Source organism: Neoarius graeffei, chromosome 14 (genome assembly GCF_027579695.1).
Source record: "Neoarius graeffei isolate fNeoGra1 chromosome 14, fNeoGra1.pri, whole genome shotgun sequence".
Classification (NCBI taxonomy): Eukaryota; Metazoa; Chordata; class Actinopteri; order Siluriformes; family Ariidae; genus Neoarius; species Neoarius graeffei.
Window position 1 is genome coordinate 46,586,420 of NC_083582.1, and position 17,200 is coordinate 46,603,619.

Here is a 17,200-nt window from a genome sequence, read left to right on the forward strand (position 1 = left end):
AGGAGGGTGTACATTGAGGGGATGCCCGCTCTTTCAAGTACTTCACTGTTGGTGACCTTGTCTGTCCATGAGATAGATAGGCTGCGACATAGACACCTCATGTGGAAGGAGTGCAAGCGTTTCTCCTGACTAGCATAGGTGGCCCAGAACTCGCTGCCATATAACAGGGTACTCATGATGCAAGCGTGATAAACCGTGACTTTGGTGGTAGTGGTGAGCTTCTTGTTCTCCCACACATGAGGGGCAAGTTTGGCCATATTGGTTGCAGCCTTTCCAATTCTTTTATCAAGCTCAGCATCAAGAGAGGCATTAGCTGAGGTGGTGGAGCCTAGGTAAGTGAACTGTGAGACGACTTCCAATGTATAGTCTTTGATGGTCACAGCTGGGGAAGCTTCGACTCCTTGGCGCATGATTTTCATCTTCTTCAGACTGACAGTGAGGCTGAAGTCGTCACAGGCCTTGGAGAAGCGGTCAAAGAGGTTCTGAAGATCTTTCTTACTGTGAGCAACGAGGGCAGCAGCAGCAGCATAGAGCATGTTGCGCAGTTGTACTTGGTGAACCTTAGTTTTTGCTTGGAGGCATGCTGGGTTGAAGAGCTTCCCCTTCGATCTAGTTCGGAGCAGAATGCCTTCATCAGCTGACCCGAAAGCGTGTTTGAGAAGAACAGAGAAGAAAATGCCGAAGAATGTTGGTGCTCACAGCCTTGTTTCACACCACTCTTAAAGTCAAATGTGTCTGACCTGCACCTGTCAAATTGCACAGTGCCCTGTATTCCATCATGGAAGGACTTGACAAAACTCAGGAGTTTCGGAGGTCAGCCAATTAAGGGCAGGATCTTGAAGAGACCATCTCTGCTGACTAAGTCAAATGCCTTAGTCAGATCAATGAATGCAATAAAGAGTGGCTGTTATTGTTTCCCGCACTTCTCCTGGAGTTGTCTCAGTGAGAAGATCATATCTTCTGTAGAGCGCATGAAAAGAAAGCTGCATTGAGATTCAGGATACACCCTCTGTGCAAACTTTTTGAGGCGATAAAAAGCAACTCGAGCAAACAATTTCCAGCAATGCAAAGTAATGAGATACCGCAGTAGTTATCACGGTTGCTGCGGTTGCCCTTGTTCTTATACAGGGTTGTGATGGAGTCTTTTAACTCTTGGGGGACTGCTCCCACCTCCCAGCACCTGCAGAGCAAGTGATGAAGAGCGTCAAGCAGCCTGCTCCCGCCGCACTTGAATACCTTGGCCAGAATGCCGTCTAGTCCTGGAGCCTTGCCAGATGATATGTCACTGATGACCTTGGAGAGCTCTTCTTTGGTGGAATCCCCACAAATTTGAGGGAATCCCCTCAAATTAAATAACTTCCCAGTCACAGAATGGCCTGATATTTTGTGAGATATTACAGAAATAAACATATATCACAATGACCAAATTTTAGAGGAAATTAAATTTCACCAATTTTATGAAATTGAAAGGCAGTCTCACTTTTGACAAGGCACACCTGTTAATTGAAAAGTATTCCAGGTGACTACCTCATGAAGCTGGTTAAGATAATGCCAATAGTGTGCAAAGCGTCATCAAGGTAAACGGTGGCTACTTTGAAGAACCTAAAATATATTTTGTTTTTTTAATAATTTATTGTTTAGCACATAATTCCATATATGTTCCGTTGGTTGTTTTATAGTTTTGATGTCTTCAGTATTGTTCTACAATGTAGAAAATAGTCAAAATACAGAAAAACCTATGAACGAGTAGGTGTGTCCAAACTTTTGACTGGCACTGTATATGTCCTTCATAGAAAGTGTTACTGTTTTTTCAAGGAGTCAAAAAAATGCATTGCTTGTCCAGCAGTGAAATTCCCATGCGGTGTACTTATTAGATCCACAAAGATCTTCTCAAAGAAATCTCTTCCCCTGTGAATAGCTCAGTATTTGACAAACATTTAAGTACTACAGAAATTATTTGGATGGTTAAAATATAAAATGGCAGCATAAAACAAGATCCATTTATCACTAGAGAGGAACAGGAAGATGTTTCTGGTCCCTACTGCAAAAGTAATCTCTTTATAAGGTTATTGTAAGAGCCTTTGCACCCTGGTCTTCATTGGAATTCTACACAGTGCATAGTGGCTTAATTGTCTTATTGCAGTTGCAGCACGGAGTCCCAAGAAATCAAATACCTCCATGCTACACATAAATCATAAGCTGCTGTGTCAAGAAGTAATAACTAGAGATGCCCATAATAGCTTTAACTAGATTGCTTGCGTAATGCTAGTGATTACCATCAGGTCTGTACCACAGGCTAATTCATCATTTGGATATAATCCATGCACACACACACACAGCATGAAATATACTGTGTGTATATATATATATATATATATATATATATATATATATATATATATATATATATATATATATATATATACTAAAGCACACACATGTTCATGGAAATGTGTCCTACAACTCTAGCTATGTACTACTGAGATACTCAAACATATTTGTTTGAACCGCTTGACAAAACTATTGTTCTTTCGGCACAACTGAGAGAATGGAAGGAGCTTGAGAAAATGAGACTGCTGTGTAATAACCTATAAATACTGGCTTTCCAAATAAGCAAATAAATCATGCTAGGGACTGGATATCTCTGTTTGGTTCCTCTGTATTTTTATTGTTGCATATATGCTGCAGGCCTTACAAAAAACATGTGTACCTTGCAAAAATGGAGTTCATTATCTATAATAAAGATCCCCATACAAAGATGATGTCATTACAGTTAACGGGGATGCGAATTATAAAAAAAAAAAAAAACAGTTATGGAAGAATGTACAGCTCAATACCTTGCTTGAAGACAAAACAAAACATAAACAGACAAAACATTAAGGCAAGGGGGGAAAAATTCAGTGAGTGATGATAATGCAAGCAATAATAGAGAAAACATGAAACATAAGCTAGAGAAGGCAAGCTGCAGCTGGCATTGCAATTAGCTTTCATTTTGGAGGAAAGGATGTTAGTGACTCACCGTTTAAGCAGCAACATCATTTCCTCATATTTCTGCATGACTTTTTCTCCATCTGCTAATTCCATATATCTAGATACATTAAAAAAATAACTCATTGTTCAGTAGGAACTGTACAATGCACTGCCTCTTAGATGACTAACATCAAACCTATATGGAAAATGTAAACTCATACACAAACACTCACGGATGGCTGATGTACCGGATGTTGTTGTATGAGATTTGGATACGTTCATGTAATTGCTGGGCCCATTTCAATCCACCTGCCACCACTGGCATGTTCCTATTGACTGGGGAGTAACCTAGAATACAAATTTTCCAAAACCCTAACACATACAGCACTGTGCAAATGTCTTAAGGCACATGCAAAGAAATACTGTAGAGCAAAGATGCCTTCAAAAATAATGAAATTACATGTTTCTACATTAAAAAAAATACTATGAAGAACATTAAACAGTAATAAATAAAAGAAAGTCAATATTTGGTGTGACAACCATCGGCGTCGCCAGGGGTATTTTACTGGGGCACGTGCCCCAGTATAGATCTGTAGTGCCCCAGTAAAAAAAATCCAGTGACGAAACGCTCTGAATTTTAAACTTGGGAATAGCTGCAATTTAATTAATTCATAACGTGGGGTAGGCTAACCGATGCGCGAAGAAGACCATCTACAATGCTTTTACATTGGTAGTTTTGGCTGGCCTCGCGCACACTAAGCAATGTGAAAAAAGTGTGCGCGTGACATGAGTAACATCTTGGTTGCTATGGGGACCGCAGACTCCAGCAGCCCTCAGATGCAATGAAATTCAGAGCAGGGGAAACCATCTCTCCGTGTTTTTCAACTGTTTACAGGTTAGTAGACAGTAATTCCACTGTCATTTTTGTAACACACACACACACACACACACACACACACACACACACACACACACACACACACACACACACACAGTGGTGCTTTTAGAGGCTTTTGGATTGTGTTTAGAGATGTTCAATGCTGAAAATGCGTGTGCTTACAAAGATATGTTTGGTGATTTAAAAGGTATCAAGTGTGAATACTGTTGGCCATTAAGTACTCTTGGTTGAGTTTAAAAACTCGGCGGTGTTGTATTGTATGTTAATATGTTCTTTTACAATATTACCAACAGTATAAGTATTACATTGCTATTATCACAAATGTTGCAAATATTCATACTGTTATTATTAAATGATTGACCTGGATTCAGTGTCCTCGTAATCATTTTGAGTTTTACAGCTCTAGTGACTAGTTTTAAGCAGGCCGTTTCTAAATATAAATATCAATATATAAATATATATTACATAAAATATAATATATATTACATAAAATGTAATATATATTATATAAAAAATATAAATATAAATATAAATATAGTGCAAAATTTTTAGCTCGCGCGCTTCGCGCGCTCGCATACATTTCCTGTGCCCCTTTTGTGCCCCAGTATGGTCTTGGGTCTAGTGACGCCCCTGGTGACAACCCTTTATTTTAAAAAATAGCAGTCTCGGGTATAATGAGTGTGCAGTTTTATAATGAAATGAGCTGTAGGTTTTATTGAGCATCTTGCAGAACCAGCCACAGTTCTTCTGGACACTTTGACTGTCACACTCACTTCTTAATTTTGCACCAAAAGCCAGTAGCCTTCATGATGTTTTTGTCTGAAAAGTGTCTCTTACGTCCAGCAATATGCTGCTTTCTTTACTGACATACAAACACTTCTGTAACATTTAATTTTGTGCTGGAAAACTAATGTTTGGAATCTAAAATGTTTTTGTACTGACTTGATAATATAGACGTCTGTGGCAATGGGGGTATGGTCAAGCACCAGTTTGTGAATGGAGAGTGAGGCCAGGGAAGGTGAGTGGCAAAACGATCACACCTATGTTTAAATGATGATGATGATGATGATGATGATGATGAGTGTGTGTGTGTGTGTGTGTGTGTGTGTGTGTGTGTGTGTGTGTGTGTGTGTGTGTGTGTGTGTGTGTCACTCACACGTAAAAGCTGAAAAGCAGTTTCAGAATAAACATGAAATTTAGTACCACTACCCACCCGCCAGTGCTTCAGTGTTCCACCCACACTCAGGGACAATTACAAAGTCATAAAATAAAAATCCATAACAAAGTTGTTCTAAAAAAAAAAATAGAATGCCTAACACTTTTGCCCAGTACTGTAACACCTTAATACTCTCTCTCTCTCTCTCTCTCTCTCTGAACACTGCATTTAATTTAATCCATCCATTTTGGCATATCACTACAGTGACGTGGCCACTCCGACGGTTTCAGCTGTCAAAGTTTCTAGGGAACATTACAGTAGTAGTTTCCCGTTGCCTTCTACTGGATTATTATAGAGGTTTTCTCCTCTCAACCATTCGCACTCACATTCACACCTATGGACAATTTAGAGCCACCAATTAGCCTAACCTGCATGTCTTTGGACTGTGAGGGAAACCGGAGTACCCAGAGGAAACCCACACAGACATAGGGAGAATGTGCAAACTCCACGCAGAAAGACCCCTACTGACCGCTGGGCTCGAACCCAGAACCTTCTTGCTGTGAGGCGACAGTGCTAACCACTACACCACCGTGCCGCCCATTTAATTTAATAACAACCTTTTATATGGAATGAATACAGAATGTCAGAGTACATAATAAATTTTTATAACTGTTTAAAAGACCCTGTAGATACTCATATTGCAGTTCACTTTTTTAAACCACAGTGTTTTTGAATTCTCAAATCCAGTTGGTCGGAGGGTATGGATTCATTTTCTATAACAGCAGCTCTAAAGAAAGCGATGGCTGCCAAGCAAATCACAGGTTTATATTAATATGCTCATTCTATTACATCAGTGTTTCTACAGTAACAACTAATTCACAGGGATGTGTATGGTTATGGTCCCAGAACCTAAGCCTAATAATAAACAAATGTGTTGATATTTACAAACAAACAAAAAAACATATTTGTTTGGAGCTGGCATATATTTTTAGAAGGAGTATCCAGTTTTAGAACTTAGAGATAAAACTCTTCCTTTACGTTTTCCTTCAGTGGTAAGTCTTCAGTAGGGAGGACCTTGCACTTTGTGGGTTCTCAGTAATGTTTTGAAGTGTGTATACTATATTATGTGTTTTATTATCATTTAATAGGCCATTTCTCTTATTCACTTCGAGAGAGAAAAGTTTAGACTAAAGAAGATGAGAGAAAATAGAGACTGGTGAGGGTTACATATACACAGTACTGTGCAAAAGTCTCAGGCACCCTATTTTTTTCATACAAACTTTGTTATAGAGTTGTATTTTACGATTTCTACATTATCGAGTCGGTACAAAAAAACATTTTAGAGTTCCAAATGTTCATTTTCCAGCACAAAATTAAATGTTACAGAAAAAATATGTTTGTATCTGAGCAGCATATTACATAAGAGACCACTTTTCAGGTTAAAAAAGAAAACATAATGAAGGCTACTGGCTTTTGGTGCAAAATTAAGAAGCAAGTGTGGAAAACAGATGAATAAGTAAAAAAACGAGTTCTACATGAGACTGCAAGATGGTTTAAATGCACATGATATGTTGATTGTCACCGGGGACATGAATGCTAGTAAATTGTGTGATGTGAACAACCTAGTTATAACAGGAACACTGTTCCCACACAAGACCATCCACAAGGCAACATGGTAACTCCAGATGGGGAGACCAGGAATCAGATAGACAATGTACAAATTAGCAGAAGATTGAAGAATTCAGTGAAAAATACAAGTGTATACAGGTCTGCAGATATCGGAAGTGACCACCATCTTGTATGCACAACAGTCAAACTGAGACTTAGAAAGCAGTCAACAGAGAAGAAGAAGAAGAAGAAGAAGAAAACTTTATCTGTCACATGCACACTTCAAGCACAGTGAAATTCAGAAAAGTTAAAAAAAATTAAGATATATTAAAGATGCTTAACATCACCCTGTAAAATGGGTATCAAGTCCTGGAAGAGGAAAAAACAGCAGGTGAAGAACATGAAGTGGAGTGAGATTTTCAGGTAATGAAGAAGGCATACATGGAGAAGATGGAAAGAATTCTAGGTAGATATTAGAAGAAGAAGAAGAGGCCATGGATCAGTGGAGAGTCATGGAGCCTTATTGACCAAAGGAAGGAAATTAATAAGAAGATCCTGGGAAAGCACCAGGAGTTGACTTTATCATGGCTGAGTTACTGAAAGCAAACAGTTTTCAGCAAAGAAAATACATAATTTGCTGGGGAAAATATGGAAACATGAGGAGATCCCCAAACCTTGGAAGCAAGGGCTAATCATTAAATTGCTGAATTAAGGAAATATCAAAGAATGCAAAAACTCAAGAGGAATAACCTTACTGTCCATTGTGGGAAAGATACTAGACAGAATCTTTATAGAACAAGTAAGAAATGGCGTGGACAGAAGGCTGAGGACACTACAAGCAAGTTACAGGAGGGGCAGAGGAACAACAGACTAGGTATTCATCCTGAGGAACATCATCGAGCAGGTGAATGAGTGGCAAACAACCCTGTACCCGAACTTCATAGACTTTGAAAAGGCTTTCGATTCTATCCACCATGAAAGCCTGTGGGTAACAATGGAAAAGTACGGAATCCCAGAGAAGGTCATAAAAAAATGGTAAGAAGATTCCATGATGACTTTCAATGCATTGTAGAGGATCAAGGGGAAACATGTGAGTGGTTTGACATTAAAACTAGCATCAAACAAGGATGCAACATGTCAGGATTCTTGTTCTTGATTGTAATGAATTGGATAATGAGAAGAAGAGTAGGAAGTGGTGAGAACAGTATTAGATGAAAATTTCCCTCACAGCTTGATGATTTGGACTTTGCAGATGATGTAGCCCGACTTTCCTCTACTAAACAGCAGATTCAAGATAAAACAACAAGGCTTGACAAAGAAGCCAGATGGGTGGGACTTAGTATCAATACAAAAAAGACCAAAGTTATGAGGATCAATCCGAGAAACCAAGAAAAGGTAACAATCAGTGGACAGGATATTGAAGATGTCAGTGGGTTCACGTACCTAGGAGCCAATGTTTGCAAGGAGGGAGGTGGTATGAAGGACTTGAAGAACAGGTTGTCAAAAGCAAGAGGCGCATTCATCAGAAGAAGAAGAAGAAGACCTGGCGCTCCAATAACATCTCAAGAAAAAGAAAACTGAGGCTATACAAGACATTGGCCGTGCTGGTATTGCTACTGTATATGGGTGCAAAACATGGAAAATGAATAACAGAGATGATGAAGCAGTGGATGTGTTTCATAACAGATGTCAAAGAAGAATCCTCTGAATTTGATGGCAAGAACATGTCAGTACCAAGGAACTACTGGAAAGAACAAATATGAAGCCGCTAAGTGAGGATGTAAAGTGCCACATGATTGGCCATATCCTAAGGCAAGATTGGGATAATGATAGCAATGTCACAATAAGCTGGGCACCAAAAGGTAAAAGGAAAAGAGGAAGACCCAAGACCATGTGGAGATGCACAGTCAAGAGAGAAAGGAAAGAGGCGGGCTGGGGCTCGTGGGAAGAAATGCGGGTGGTAGCGGCCAACCAGGAAAAGTGGAGATGCTCTATGGAGGCCCTGTGTGCCATGAGGAGTGAGAAGGATAGATGAGGTGAGGTGATATTTAAATTGGTGGCAGCAGGGATGAGAAATGTTACAGGAACAAAAAGGAAGACCAAAGATTAACAATTTTTTTTCACTGAATGTTTTCAGTGAAACAAAAATGTACACAAACTCATTCTAAATTGTTCCAGAGTGAAAAAAATATGTATAGCCTAAACCTAAACACTTTCATAACAGACTTAAATTCTCCTTCAGTTCTGTATGCATGGTTCCAGGAAGATATGATATTAGATAGCTACTATAGTCATATTCTTAGAAGATGGGGCAATAATAATAATAATAATAATAATAATAATAATAATAATAATTTTATTTCATAGGTGCTTTTCTGTCACTCAAGATCACCTTACAAAGAGTGCAAAGTAGACAAAATAAATAATAAGAACATAAAAAGTATACAACATTAAAAACAAATTAAAATAAAACAATGCAATTGAGTCAGTCAAATAGAAAAATCTTAAACAAGTGGGTTTTGAGTGTGGACTTGAACTGTGAGAGTGAGTTTATGTTCCTTATGACGGGTGGTAAAGAATTCCAAAGCTGGGGAGCAGAGCGGCTGAAAGCTCTACTCCCCATGGTGATGAGACGGGTGGAGGGGACAGTCAAGTGAATAGAATGATCTGAGGGAGCGAGAGGGAGTGGCAACATGGAGAAGATTGGAAAGATATAATGGAGCAAGATTGTGAATGGCCTTGAATGTGAGCAGAAGGATTTTGTAGTCAATGCGGAATTTGACCGGGAGCCAGTGAAGCTGTTGCAGGACAGGAGTGATGTGATGAATGGAGGGGGTTCTGGTGATGATACGGGCAGCTGAATTCTGGAGCAATTGAAGCTTGTGAAGAGATTTGTGGGTGAGACCAAAAAGGAGGGAGTTGCAGTAGTCCAGGCGGGAGGTGACAAGGCTGTGAACAAGGATGGCAGTGGTATAGGAAGTAAGGGAGGGGTGGAGGCGGTTGATGTTACGCAGATGGAAATAGGCAGGCCGGGTAATGTTATTGATGTGAAATTGAAATGAAAGAGTACTTGTTGAGGATGACACCCAGAATCTTTACCTGTGGGGAGGGGAAAACAGAGCAATTGTCAATATCAAGAGAAAAACTGTCGGTTTTGGATAGTGTAGATTTTGTGCCAATGAGAAGAACCTTAGTTTTGTCACTATTTAGTTTAAGTAAATTTGAAGTGAACCAGGATTTTATTTCTGCCAAGCAGTTAGTAAGGGAGGAGGGTGGGAGGTTGGAGGTGGGTTTACTAGCAAGGTAGAGCTGGGTGTCATCCACATAACAGTGGAAGTTGATGTTATATTTACGAAAGATATTACCAAGGGGAAGAAGATAAATGATGAAGAGGAGGGGCCCCAGGACAGAGCCCTGGGGCACACCTGAAGTGACAGAGGAAGGCTGGGATGTGAAAGTTTTAAGCTGAATGAACTGAGTGGGGCAGGAAAGGTATGATTTGAACCAGTTTAGAGGAGTCTCAGTGATACCAATGGAGGATAATCTATTGAGGAGGGTGGTGTGACAAATGGTGTCAAATGCTGCACTCAGGTCAAGAAGGATGAGGATGGAGAGTAAACCAGAATCAGCTGCCATGAGGAGGTCACTGATGATTTTGATAAGAGCAGTTTCTGTGCTATGGAAAGGGCAGAACCCAGATTGGAACTGTTCATACAAGTTGTTGTGTAATAAATGAGTGTGGAGTTGAGTCGCTACTGTTTTCTCAAGAATTTTGGAAATGAAGGGTAGATTGGAAATCGGACGTAAGTTATTGAAATTGGTGGGATCAGCGCCGGGTTTTTTCAAGATCGGGGTTATTGCAGCGGTTTTGAATGATGCAGGAACAGTTCCAGTGGAGACAGAGGAGTGGATGATAGCAGAGATGAGAGGGACCAAAGAAGAGAGACAGGCTTTAACCAGAACTGTGGGGAGAGGGTCCAGCTGACAGATGGATGGCTTGGACTTGCGGATGAGATCTGAAATTTCTAAGGTGGTGGGAAGCTGGAAGGAGGAAAAAGAGTGAGTAGGAGGAGAAAGTTCAGAAATGATACTGGGGGTGGGTTGTGAACTGAGATGCTGATGGATCTTCTGGATTTTTTCATCAAAAAATGACATGAGGGAGTTACAGAAAGCAGTTGAGCACAGGTGAGATGGTAGAGAGTCCGGGGCTTGGATAATATTCTTATATAGTGAAAACAGTGACTTGGTGTTATGTTCATTAGAACAGATTATACCAGTGTAATAGTTGGATTTGGTTTGAGTGATACAGTCCTTGTAGTGTAACATATGATTTTTGTAAATGTCTTTGTGAACAACTAGTCCAGTTTTCCGGTAGAGCCACTCAAGTTGCCGTCCTTTGGCTTTCATAAGCCGAAGTTCGGGCGTAAACCAGGGGGCAGAACGGGAGAAAGAAACAGGCCTGTTTTTTAACGGCGCAAGAGTATACAATGAAGTCCAGTATTGTAGTATGAAACCAACTCTTCAAGGGTGGTTAAATTGTGAGTGTCCATAAGGGAGTAAGTACTGGAGAAGAGAGAATCCAAGTTGATGTCCTTAATATTGCGGAAAGAAATGAGACAGGGGAGCTTAGTGATGGAGAGAGGGAGTCTGACATTAAATGAAAGGAAGAAATGGTCAGTTATAGGGAGTTCATCTGCTGTGTGGTCAGAAGGGGAGACACCAGAACAGCAGATTAAGTCCAAGATGTGACCCTTAGAATGAGTGGGAACATCAGTGTACTGCTGGAATCCAAAACTCTCAAGGCAAGATGTAAAGTCTTTAGTAAGAGAGTTATTGATATTGTCCATATGAATGTTAAAATCTCCCAACACTATATTGTTTGGTGAGAATGGACAAATGTGTGAGCAGAGCAGCAAAGTAATTTAAAAAGTCTTTATTAGGTTTTGGGGGATGATAAACAATTGCAATGATAGTAGGAATAGGTCCAGACAGTTGACACATGGTCGATTCGAAGGAAGAAATGGCAGGAACAGACACCAGTGAGACTTTCCACTTCTCGCGGTAAATTATCGCAAGACCTCCTCCCTGGCCGGTGCCACGGGGTTGACAGATGTAAACAAACCCCGGAGGAGTGGATTCATTAAGTTGGGAAAAGTCAGTGGGTTGTTGCCAAGTCTCGGTTAAACAGAGAAAGTCAAACTTATGGTCAGTGAGGAGATCCTGGATGAGATGTCCCTTGCTCGTGAGTGAGCGGATGTTGAGCAGACCGAGGTTGACAGTGGTGTTGTCACATTTGGCAGGAGAGTTAGCTGACTGGGCTAGGCAGGCTAGCACACTGTGGTCAACAACCTGGCCGGTGTTACGTGGAGGGTGACGAGAAGTGGACCAGATGGATTTTATTGTTTTCGACGTGTCTTCTTGGGCGTTCCGGCGAGACCCATGGTGGATGTATCTCCAGCAGGGCAGGAAAGTTTATATACAAGTGAAGGAGTAAGGCAGCCGGTGGAGGTGCAGACAGGTGGAAAAGCAGCCGGAGGGGCTCAGCAGTGGAGTGCTGGAGCAGACCCATCACGGGTTGGTGAATAAGTGACAGAAGAGGCCAGAAAAACACGGACCAGATATGTATCCTGCCGGTTAACATTGTAGGCAAGGACTCGAGCAACTTGGACAGGTGAGCAAAAGCAACTAAGGCTCAATAACCAGAGCAGGACAAATAGGTGAATGCTAGTCCGTATACCCACTCAAGAGTGTTGACTAAATCGTCAATCTTGCTGAGATAGATGAGGATTAAGTCGGCGAGCAGCGGCAGCAAGTCACGCCAGCCTTCACTCAACGAGCCGGAAGTCCAGACAGCTTTGCTAGGAGCAATGGTGATGAAATCTGTTTTTCTTACAATTCTGCAAGCAACAAATCACACAAAGTAGAAGGATTCTCTAAAAATGTTACAAATTAATAGTCATTTCTTTTTAAATGCAGTGTCTGGATGATGTTTGTACCCAAGGGTTCCAGTACACAGAGTGAGAATGAAGCAGAATGAAATCTGAATGAACCAAAATGAAAAATAAATCTTTATAATCCCTGGCTGGCAAATTAGAGAAATTAAACACTTCAGGGTGTGCCTTTATAGGAAAATACTCAACTCTGGGGTGGTATCAGCCCTATGCATTTTATTCCTTACATAATACACAGGCTCCGACAGTAATCAAAATGAGCACTGATAGTGGTTTTTTTTTTGTAAAGTGTTTCCATTTAAAAGGAAATATAAAGTAATTTCACTTTAATACGAATGCTGTATAACATAGAGAAACACATTATAAATGTGTTATGAATATAGGATTCATAGGAGCTGTTACATACATTTCTATATTTAGCATAATAAAATATTGGGCTCTTTGGACAAAAAATAAAATAAAATAAAAATGTTTCATGTTTTGCTTTCATCTCACCCAGCTTCTCATTGGTCTGTATGTGTTTTTTGTAGAGTGCCATGCAGCAGTCGAGCTCCTTGTCAAACATATTGACCAGCACAGGGTATCTCTTCTGAGCATCAGCAGCTATCAGAGGACGTTCGAGCAGACTGCCAAACATGTCCAAAACCTGTGAAGTAAAGACACCCATAACATGTATGGCAACCAAAGTGAAATCAGATACTGATAAACTTCTTTATGTGATCTATGGTTCATGTGACGATCTCTCATTCTGTTATGAATTTGTACTATTTTGTACTCTCCCCAGTCATAAATTTCAGGCTGCACTCCTGACAATTTCATTAAGCAGATATGTGAAATTCATAAGGACCCTATAAAAGTAACTGAATCTACTGTAGACTTTCAGAATTACTGCGTAATCTGAGCTAAAAAAGAAAACAAAACAAAACCCTGCCATTGTCACCCATCACTCACCTTGAAAGCATGTTCGATCCCTGAAGCATCATCAAACACCTGACAAAAAATTGCACCAAGGTGTCGATCTGTGTCTTTCACTTTACACTCAAACTCGGCTAAATTTGCCTCAAACTCCTGGAAAAGATCTTCATTTAGTAAGGCATGCTCTGGGCAAATATTTGCATCTATATCAGTTGAATATATTTGGCCTACGTACCGCATTGCAAACATCCAGGCAGTCATTAGACTTCTCTGTGAACATTTTGAATCTCTCCAGGAACTCCTCATGTAGCCATACAACTTGCTGACTAAGAGCTCGTCCACGAACTCCTCCAAATTCTACCTTCTCCAGTTTCATCATATCGACCACATTCAGCAGTAAAGTCTGGAGGAGGTTTTAAAAAATTGTTATATTTCAATAAAAAAAGAAAAAAGTTCAAAATTAATCACAAACACATAATTGACATGAAAAATTGGGTGTGGAGTTAATTTTTACATAGCATTGAGTTAAAGCAATAGAACAACAAGGAACCACATTGTATTCCGTATTGTATAGCTCTTGACAAATACCCCTACACTGACCTCAATTAACTTTAGTCGCTCTATGAAACGATCCAGTCCAGCAAACACCAAGGAAGGCAAGAAGTTCCAGGGCTTTACTTCCAATCCTTTTCTCTGGTACTGAGTCAAGCTGTTTTTTCGGTCATTGAAGATTCCCTTGAAGTGTGTAAACACATCCAAAGTACTTTCCACACGTGAAAGACTGTCCACCACATCACTTTTCAGGATGTCCTCTGGATTGAGATAGCTCCGAGCCTTCACACAAGGTACCAGGAAGTGGAAAAGAGAATTTATCTTTACAAAATTTGCATGAAACGTTTAAATTGCACTGGGTTACCATTTGCAGTACCCTTTACTTGCACTGATTGGCCATTTTTATCAGGTACACCTTTCATATCGGTCATTTTGTAGATATACTGTAACATGCAGTTAGAGGCAAGACACAAGTGAGTAACCTCTGCAGAGCATTTATATTGAGAAATACAAGAATTATTGTGATACTCTTTAGTGGGGGATAATACACAGGATTAATTAATATTCATAAAAATAATACAAGAGTTGGAAAACCAGAAACAATACACAGAGAAACCAATGCTCAGAACTGCACTACATACTTAGCAAAACTTTGTGATGAGAACTAGAAACAACAGAGGATATGTCTAGACCTAGAACAAAGGCATATGTTAAAACATAAATAAAAGCACACAAAGAACTGGGAACAATAGCAAGTAGTGTTCACTGCTCAAAAACTTAGATTTTGTCTCAGAGGAGGAGTTAGTGACTGTGGAAGCGGGGGTGTGGTCAAGCATCTGTTTGTGAATGGAGAGCGAGGCCAAGGGAGGTGAGTGGCAAAAGCGATCACACCTGAGTTTGTGTAAGGCTGATGAGTGGGTGTGTCTGTGTGTTTTCCTCTTTTTCAGTAATGACAGGGAGGGAGAGGATGGAGAAGAGAGTTGCAGCTAAACAGAGCAGAGCAGCGTGTGTTTGTGTGTGAGTGTCTCAGTGCAAGACTTAAAGTGCATATCACGGGTAAATTCAGGGGCAAGATCAATGTAATTCTCCTATTTTATATTAAACTTTGGTCAAATATCTGTCACATTTTGCATTTTGTGCAATTTTTACCTTGCGCAATACCAGAAAAGTTCAATTGAAATCAAGCCATTTGAGGCGAATTGGTCCGCCTCTGAAAAAACTTGCCATTTGGATTTCCCGGCAAACATTGATTTTTGTGACGTCACATGCGGGACGCCTCCTTCTGAATCCTACGTCAGCGCTGGTTTGTTTATGAGAAAACGACCGTATTATTTACATCCCCGGTGTTGTCTCCATCGTCTTCACTACTTGAATCATCAACAAATCCAAACAAAGGAAGCCCCAATTCTGACATCTCATTATATTCTTCATCCAAAGGTGAAGTAACATTGCACTCAGGTGACAATTCCATATTTCAATGCAAAATCGCTAGCTGCTAAACTTGGTCTACACAGGCTGTGCACTGAAACGATGCAAGGTCTCGCAGCCTGCTGGCGCTTCCGCAGGTGACGTCACGAATCTGGCTCCAGACTCCCTTGGGATTTTTCCAGACGCGTTTTGTTATTTTATTTTTTTTCGCTGTAGACAGATGGCCTTGTGCAAAATTACCCTTCTGGATGAGTGTGTAAAGGGACATACAGTGGGGCAAAAAAGTATTTAGTCAGCCACCAGTTGTGCAAGTTCTCCCACTTAAAAAGATGAGAGAGGCCTGTAATTTTCATCATAGGTACACTTCAACTATGAGAGACAGAATGGGGGGAAAGAATCCAGGAAATCACATTGTAGGATTTTTAATGAATTAATTGGTAAATTCCTCAGTAAAATAAGTATTTGGTCACCTACAAACAAGCAAGATTTCTGGCTCTCACAGACCTGTAACTTCTTCTTTAAGAGGCTCCTCTGTCCTCCACTCGTTACCTGTATTAATGGCACCTGTTTGAACTCGTTATCAGTATAAAAGACACCTGTCCACAACCTCAAACAGTCACACTCCAAACTCCACTATGGCCAAGACCAAAGAGCTGTCAAAGGACACCAGAAACAAAATTGTAGACCTGCACCAGGCTGGGAAGACTGAATCTGCAATAGGTAAGCAGCTTGGTGTGAAGAAATCAACTGTGGGAGCAATTATTAGAAAATGGAAGACATACAAGACCACTGATAATCTCCCTCAATCTGGGGCTCCACGCAAGTTCTCACCCCGTGGGGTCAAAATGATCACAAGAACAGTGAGCAAAAATCCCAGAACCACACGGGGGGACCTAGTGAATGACCTGCAGACAGCTGGGACCAAAGTAACAAAGGCTACCATCAGTAACACACTACGCCGCCAGGGACTCAAATCCTGCAGTGCCAGACGTGTCCCCCTGCTTAAGCCAGTACATGTCCAGGCCCGTCTGAAGTTTGCTAGAGAGCATTTGGATGATCCAGAAGAGGATGTCATATGGTCAGATGAAACCAAAATAGAACTTTTTGGTAAAAACTCAACTTGTCGTGTTTGGAGGAGAAAGAATGCTGAGTTGCATCCAAATAACACCATACCTACTGTGAAGCATGGGGGTGGAAACATCATGCTTTGGGCCTGTTTTTCTGCAAAGGGACCAGGACGACTGATCCGTGTAAAGGAAAGAATGAATGGGGCCATGTATCATGAGATTTTGAGTGAAAACCTCCTTCCATCAGCAAAGGCATTGAAGAGGAAATGTGGCTGGGTCTTTCAGCATGACAATGATCCCAAACACACCGCCCGGGCAACGAAGGAGTGGCTTCGTAAGAAGCATTTCAAGGTCCTGGAGTGGCCTAGCCAGTCTCCAGATCTCAACCCCATAGAAAATCTTTGGAGGGAGTTCAAAGTCCGTGTTGCCCAGCGACAGCCCCAAAACATCACTGCTCTAGAGGAGATCTGCATGGAGGAATGGGCCAAAATACCAGCAACAGTGTGTGAAAACCTTGTGAAGACTTACAGAAAACGTTTGACCTCTGTCATTGCCAACAAAGGGTATATAACAAAGTATTGAGATGAACTTTTGTTATTGACCAGACCAAATACTTATTTTCCACCATAATTTGCAAATAAATTCTTTAAAAATC

The 17,200-nt window shown here is 40.6% G+C and overlaps 1 protein-coding gene across 1 annotated transcript in view; it reads right to left on the reverse strand.

Annotated features, from left to right (window-relative positions):
- Window positions 1-17,200, reverse strand: part of dnah9 (dynein, axonemal, heavy chain 9) — a 212,060-nt gene that overhangs the window by 162,039 nt on the left and 32,821 nt on the right. Inside the window, exons 6-11 of the mRNA XM_060939807.1 lie at window positions 14,099-14,332; window positions 13,734-13,901; window positions 13,535-13,651; window positions 13,079-13,229; window positions 3,204-3,318; window positions 3,020-3,088 (exon numbers count right to left, since the gene is read on the reverse strand). Of these exons, the coding sequence (XP_060795790.1) occupies window positions 3,020-3,088; window positions 3,204-3,318; window positions 13,079-13,229; window positions 13,535-13,651; window positions 13,734-13,901; window positions 14,099-14,332 (854 nt within the window). The remainder of the gene's footprint in view (window positions 1-3,019; window positions 3,089-3,203; window positions 3,319-13,078; window positions 13,230-13,534; window positions 13,652-13,733; window positions 13,902-14,098; window positions 14,333-17,200) is intronic.